This window comes from Grammomys surdaster, unplaced genomic scaffold (genome assembly GCF_004785775.1).
Source record: "Grammomys surdaster isolate TR1022 unplaced genomic scaffold, NIH_TR_1.0 341, whole genome shotgun sequence".
Taxonomy (NCBI): domain Eukaryota; kingdom Metazoa; phylum Chordata; class Mammalia; order Rodentia; family Muridae; genus Grammomys; species Grammomys surdaster.
In genome coordinates, this window is record NW_021604760.1 from 1,909,619 (window position 1) to 1,917,135 (window position 7,517).

Here is a 7,517-nt window from a genome sequence, read left to right on the forward strand (position 1 = left end):
GGGCACCATGCACATGTAGAGGATGCTGGATCCTCTAAGATGGAGCCACAGCCAATTAGTAGCATCGAGTGGGTGCCAGGAGCCACATCTAGATGGCTTGAGCCATCTCGCCAGCCCACTTTCTTTCGTATTCCAAATTATGTTCAGATGTATTAGTCCTGGCGAATGACCAGTGTGGGCTAAATGTCCAGCGTCAGGACCCTCACTCCTCAGGACTGCCCCATTTTGTGTTTGTGCATTTGGCTATTTCCCATCTTCAGTGGTTGTTAAATACTAAAGAGTACAGTGTCTGTCATCGTAAATGCTCAACATGCACTCTCCTTGCTAATAGTTCTATTCTGTCTCTTTGCCTCTGACCTTTTTCCTACCATCTTTTTTATTACCAGAAAATTCTATAACCAGATTACCTAGATAAATGTAAAACCAAAACTCCAGCCATGTCTAAAAATGGCTGTGCCAAGCTGTATCTTGGTTCTTTTTTCTCCCCAGGCTACTTCTCCACAGGCACACACAATCAATTTTTCATATTTTTCCTCCCATTTTTATTCCTTTGAAGACTGTTTTTCAATCTTAATTCTTTTTTAATGTTTAAGGTCACTACATATTGGTAGCTGTATTCTCTTATATTTCCCTCAAACCCTCAAGTCAGACATCTTATCTCAGGTCCGCTCTGGTGTGCTTTTCATCAGTCATTGCTGTTACCCTTGTACCAAAAACATAATTAAATTATCACATCTTACAATGACTGGTTATCTATGTGAAACTGAATTCTATGACATCAATATTCACCTTATTTTTCCAGCACCCAGCACATGTGATACCTGGCACAAAGCATTAACTACGTACCTGCAGAACTGAATCTGATCCCATCCCCAGTCTGCAGGATCAAGCTCCATCCCTCCTTTCAATTGTACTCTGCTCCACTGTTTCCTTTCTCAATCTAGTGACCTGCCTCTCCACCACAAACATCAGCAAACACAAACCCTTGACTCTGAGACCATCTTCAAGGCCTAGCTCGTGACATAATGGCACCTCGGTTTGTCATACTCCAAGCCACAGTGCATTTTTATCTTCTCATATCACACAATATATTTACCTCTTACACTTTTTCATTATAATTAGATGCATATGTTTTCTTAATCATAACAATAAAGACTCAAAACCCTCTATTTCAGTCAAATAGGACTATGTACCATTCTTTGAGACAGGAAAAGTATACTACCTGAGTAAGAATTGAGAGAAACCGTCCACCGCACTGTGAGCCCTATTAAGACCACGACTGTCATCCAGGACCAGTTCTCCATAGCTCTTCCAACTCAGGGAGGAAAACAAAAGCTAGGGCCACAGTGCTTCCCCCAAAGTCAGTCACTTGTCTCCTCCTTCAAAGCGATGTCACCATCCCTGCTTGAGAGGTTTTTAAATGATGCTTTGCTTCAAAACAATGAAAACTTGATTATGACTTTGTAGCCTAGGGAGAAAACATAAAGAAGCAAGATTTAACTCAGCACAGCACCCCAATAAAGAACACATGGGCCCACTCAGAAATGTGGGGAGGTTTTGGAGGAGTGGATTGGGAGAGCTACAGAGGGCTCCTTATCCCCAGGATTCAGATATACACTGCAAACAGCAGTTCTGTAAAACTAGGTGTAATGTGTCTAACGATAAGATAGACAAAGGCTTGTTTGTTGTTGTTGTTGTTTTGTTTCCTTTTGTTTTCTTTAAAGGTAGGTTTATTGGAAAACTGCTCTCAGGTGAGTGAGTTCACTGGCCCCAAGAACCAAGGCCAGGGAAGTTGCCATGGGGAATGAAGAGGGGGATAAGGAAGGGAGAGAGAAAGAAAGGGCCCTCAGTTCTGGACTGTAACCTACAAAACAACATATTTCCCCCCTACGGTTATGGTTATGGTGCTTTTCACAGCAACCGAAAGTAAACTCTGAGAGTGAGAACCACCAGGTTAAAAGAACTGTCCTCTGTTCCAGATAATCTGGTTTCCTAGGTACTTCTTCGGGAAAATTTAAAAAACAAAAACAAGCCTTTTGATAAGCCAAATTATCAGCATCATGAACTTACAAATGCTAGAATACTTTATAGGTATCATGCTACCCCAGCTTGTCAAAAGCACAATGGCAGAAGACCAGCTACAAGAGAGATGAAACACTCAAGTCCAAAAAGAGAAAACACAGAGCAACTATGGAGTAAATCTAACTCTAGAACTAACAAGAATTTATAAATTCAAATACATTCAATGCACTGTACTTAAATGGGGGGGGAGAATCAAGTGTGTGCTCACTGACAAGAAGACAACAGATAACTAACACTCTTCAGTTTTGCATGGACCTATGAACGATGGCCCATTTAACAAACATGTTAATCATTAGCAAGAAAACATGATAGGAGTGTAGACCAGTGGCAGGTCCTGGGTTCAATACCCAACATCAATAAGTAGGAACCCATCTGTGAAAATGAGATCTGCCCAAACACAAATGGACTTCTCACGAAGGAAGTTCTTCTTCAAGTTCAAACACAAACTGGTTGACTATTTGATGGTAATATTTTAGATGTGGAGACAGGATCTCACTATGTTGCCTAGATTGGCCACCAACCTGGAATCCTCCTGCCTCAGATTCACAGGCACTAGGATTACAGGTATGTACTTATAGGAATGTTTAAGAGTTATTTTTTAAGCGTGTGTGTGTGTGTGTGTGTGTGTGTGTGTTGTATGCAGTATGCATATGTCCACAAGAGTGCAGGTGCCCTCAGAGACCAGAGGTGGCAGATTACCTGGAACTAGAGTTACATGCAGTTGTGAGCTGTCTGACCCAGATGCTGGGACTCAAACTCAGGTCCTCTACAACAGAAATAGGCAACTCTTAACTGTTAAACCTTCTCCACAGGCCCACCAGGAATATTTTTAAGAGTCAGAATAAATGACTAATTTTTAAATTTTAGTCAGTGTCTCCCTGCCTCTAAGACATGTTGACACTTTTACAGAGCCTCTCTGATGAACTAGGCCCTCTTACATCAATCATCAATCAACGAAGTCAGGTATAGTGGCTCATGCCTCCGATCCCAGCAATTTAGAGGCAGCGGCAGGCAAATCTCCATGTTCAAGGCCAACCTGGTCCACAAATTCAGTTCCAAGACAATCAGGGCTACACAGAAAAACCCTGTTTTTTAAAAAAAAAAAAAAAAAAAAGCACCAGTCTTGTCAACAAGCCAGTGAGCACACCTATATGGTGCTATAAATTAAGGAAAAAAATTACCTAAAGGTGTGGGAGAAGGGTTAATGAGGGAGGATTCTCTGGAAAGGTCTTGTGGGATGCAATGAATATTGTTATCTGAATGGAGAAAGAGTAAAAAGATGTGTTCACTGTGTGTCTAATTAATGAGCAACAATTTCCTGTACAGTTATGTATGCAAACATGTATTCCAACAAAAGAGGTTAGGAGGAAATGCCAGTCACTTGTTATTCAGGACAAAACTGCTCTGGGAGCAAAGATCATCTCTAGTCATTTCAATGTCCTTCCATCCTTAGAGCACGGTTGACAGAATGCAGGAACCCACTTGAATAGAGAGGATGGTGGGGGTGGACAAATGAGGGCAGGAGAAAGGAGGAGAGAGAGAGGGATACTACATTTTCGGGAGTCCCATGTCGTTATTCAGTGAAACACGGGGTCTCCCCGAGTTGCTCTGGCTAGCCTAGAACTCTCTAAAGTAGAGTTCTCTCTAACAGGCTGCCTCTGCCTCCCAGTGCCACCATACAGGCTATTTCCCCCTTAAACTGTGACTGCTGTGCCACCTGCAAGAGCAGCTCAGCAACTTTCTCAGGAAGCCATGCCCAGGTAGCAAGCAAACAAAATCTCGACAGGGGGCTAGGACGCCAAGTCCCAGACTGCTTCTTTTTCCTGCTAAGGTACCCTCAAGATATCCGCCTCCTGGCTCGGGAGGGACAGACCCCGCAGAACGGGGAGAGGGTCGCCGGGGCCACTCCGGCTAGGCCTCGTCGCCTCTGCTGGACAGCCGCATACCGGGGGTCTCGGGGATGGGCGAGACCTCCCAGCAAGCCCCTGAGTCGTCCGCTCGAGCTGGCTGCCGGAACCTCCCCACGCCTGCCGCTTCCCGACCTCCGCCACCCCAGGCTCTTACCAGCCTCTGGTCTCCGGAATTGGCGCCCGTAGAGAGGCAGCGAATGCGCCTGCGCACTCACATCCTCAGGAGCAGGCGCGCCCCCAGCGGCCATCACGGGAGCGAGCCCGTAAGGCGTGGGGGCGGGGTGATGGGCGGAGTCATCGTGGAGGGGCGGGACGGAGAGAGCGGGGCTGCTACGTTTCGGGAGGCGGGGTACAAGTCCAGGAATTCGAGAAGCCTGGCGGCCGGGGTTAGGTCAGGGGCAGGTGGAAAGCCCCTTGCTCCTCTTTCCCGGGACCGCGGCCAAAGCTCGAGCGGCTGCTTAGCCCACGAATTCCTGTGAGGGGCGGCTCCTGCGCGCTTCGCAGTGGCGAGCCCTTGGTCAGTCCTTATCTCGAGTGGCAAGTCTTCCTCCTGGGGCAGTGCCCTCCAGTAGCCACCAAGCCAGCCTACTTTCTTAGAGCTTAGCAAAGACTACTTGCTTACTAAGGCTAGGAAGTTCCTTCTAGTGAGAAACTGTTTCTAGAGGCTCTGGGTTGAGCCTATGAGCAGCACTAGCCACACGTGATGATAATCTCACCTCTAGGAAGGCTCAGGCAAGAGGATGGGGAGTTAGAGGTCAGCCCGAGCTACAAAGCAAGACTCTGTCCCCTACCCCGCCAAAAGAAAAGGAGAGAGAGAGAGAGAGAGAGAGAGAGAGGGAGGGAGGGAGGGAGGGAGGGAGGGAGGGAGAGAGAGAGAGAGAGAGAGAGAGAGAGAGAGAGAGAGAGAGAGAGAGAGAGAGAACATCTCCGTCCCAGAATAGACACTGCATGCCCCATCAGGCAACTTGAACCAACCATTCCCACATTTGCCAAAAATAATAACTCCCCCCACACTCCCTGCTTTTGAATTGTGCCATTTTGTAGACACCAACTCCAATATAAGAAAAAACAAATATTTGAGTATTGCTAGGACTGCTTTGCTTGTTTGGGTGGGGGGCGGGGGATATGTGTTACCTGTGTGTACTTAAAGGTCAAAGGTCGATGCTGGTGTCTTCCTCTCTCCATCCCCACCTTACATTTTGAGACAGAGTCTCTCACTCAACCTGGAGCTCATCTGTTTACACTGACTGGCCAGTGATCTTCAGGTATGTCTGTCTGTCTTTGCAACACTGGTAGGCTTGACTACATGAGATCCTATCTCAAAAGAAAAAGAAATTACCATAGAAATATGGCAAGCTATAAATCTCTGCTCTCACAAAATTTAATTCTCTTCAAAGAGCATTTCCCATGCAAAAAAAAAAAAAAAAAAAAAAAAGATAGGCCGGGCGGTGGTGGCCTTTCATCCCAGCACTTAGGAGGCAGAGGCAGGTGGATTTCTGAGTTCAAGGCCAACCTGGTCTACAGAGTGAGTTCCAGGACAGTCAGGACTACACAGAGAAACCCTGTCTCGAAAAACAAAACAAACAAACAAACAAACAAAAAGATAGAAAGCAGCTGAATGAAGTGCATACTGTCACATTAGTGATGTACACACTACAGCCCACAGGAGTAAAGGCAAGACTAAGGCAAGAAAGTGTAAACTATCACTATCAGGAAAGGCTTCTTCCTGAATGAGCTACCTTAGTTTTGAAAGAAAAATCAGAAGTAGGTAGATAAAGCCAAGGGCATGGGTGTCTGAATCTAGACAATGGAAATAGTTGACACCAAAATCGTGGCAACTGAAAAAGGGCAGAACATTTCTGTAACCACTGGCTTACACGGTGGTTAGTGAAAGGTGGTGTTATGAGGAACTCACAGTGCCAGGCTGTGGTGGTGAAGTGACCAGTAAGGACCCATTAGTGACATTTAGCAGGGAGTCAGGTGTATGCAGTGCTGGGCTGGAGGAAACTTAAACTGGTGTTAATGGATGAGTCGGAGGGAAAGGTTATGGCTAAATAAAGTGAGAACTAGGAAGGGTCAATGAGACAGGGGATGTGTACAGGTCTCTGTAACATACAAAGTGTGCAGGAAAGTGAAAGGAAAGAAATCTTTCCGGGATGGTCCCCAAGAAGTTGAGTTGGGAAGCTTGGAATTGATTTGGAAGAAGATGCTACACTGTAATGAATTTGATGGGATGTCAACACAACACAATAGTGATATTTGTGCGCTACTTGTGAATCAGAACCTAGGAAAGACGCTGGAGCTAAAGATAGATGAAATGTTTTTATTTGCTGAAGAAATAAGGGAGTTAATGGAGAAGGAAGTCTTCAGCATGCTTACCCATGCTTCTGAAGCCCAGCACACTGCAGGATCATATATATGAAACACCTTGGGAACAAGAACCATGCATGGCACACAAAAATTCATGTGTTAGTGTGTTTAAGCTTCTGCCAAATGAAAGGTGAAGCACTGCTATGTTATGTCCCACTGAGACCAGAAGAAAAAGGCAAGCTACTATTTAAACTAGGAACGGTTATAAAACATGTAATTCAGAAATATGAATATGAAAATATATATTGAAGTGATTAAACGTTATTAATGTCCTCTTCCTGCCTCTCAAGCCAAGTCGTCTTTGACCCATTGTTTATCTTGGAGTTGGTAAACTGTTTATTGAAGCAATAGGAGTGTCAAGCCTCCCATCTGTAGCTGAATTACCCCAGCACTGCCATCTACAAACACACTTGCCCCTGTTCTTCCTCACTGGTACTGTCTTTCCCCTCTGAACATGCCATGCCTATAAATAACAGAGGCTAAATCAATGCATTTGGAATGACAACATTTACCATCAGCAAAAAGAGAGATAAGATATAGCACAATGGTTGAGCAAATCCAGTTTTCAGACACATAAGACTGTAAGTAGTTAAGAACTCTTATCTAGGGGCTGGAATGATGGTGCAGCAGTTAAGAGCACTTGTTGCTCTTGCACGGGACCTTGGTTCAGTTCCCAGCACCCACATGGTGGCTTAGAACACAAGCATGAAGACCTGAGTTTAGATCCTCCACACCCACATAAAAGACTAAGAGTGGCCCTGCACCTTGACTGGGAGGGAGGATGTGGAGCCAGGAAGTTACTGGGACTTGCTGGGGTGTCCATCGGCCTAGCCAAAATATAGTCCCAGGTTCAGTTTCCACTTGTTTCAAGGGAGTAAAGTGGGAAGGAATAGAGGAGGATACTCATCACCTAGATCAAGGCTAACAGTCTCATTATCTGCTCCTTGGCAAAGAGGGTAGGGCCACCAAGCCCTTTCCCAGGCTAAGCCACTGGCTACTTGAGTTCGTAGCATGTCTGCATATCCAGCTGTCCCTCAAACCATGCCTGCTTCTCACAGCCATGTGAGGACATAGCAGTTGACTACAGACTCCCCAGTTTGTTTGTTCCTTGTTGTCAGGTCCTTGGGCTAGTCAACAGGTTCCCTCTCAAACTGG

The 7,517-nt window shown here is 45.5% G+C and overlaps 1 protein-coding gene across 1 annotated transcript in view; it reads right to left on the minus strand.

Moving 5' to 3' along the window:
* Positions 1-4,173, minus strand: part of Alg6 (ALG6 alpha-1,3-glucosyltransferase) — a 39,399-nt gene extending 35,226 nt beyond the window's left edge. Inside the window, exons 1-2 of the mRNA XM_028778796.1 lie at positions 4,147-4,173; positions 1,223-1,468 (exon numbers count right to left, since the gene is read on the minus strand). Coding sequence (XP_028634629.1) covers positions 1,223-1,304 — 82 coding nt within the window. The 5' untranslated portion in view covers positions 1,305-1,468; positions 4,147-4,173. The remainder of the gene's footprint in view (positions 1-1,222; positions 1,469-4,146) is intronic.
* Positions 4,174-7,517: the final 3,344 nt, after the last annotated feature.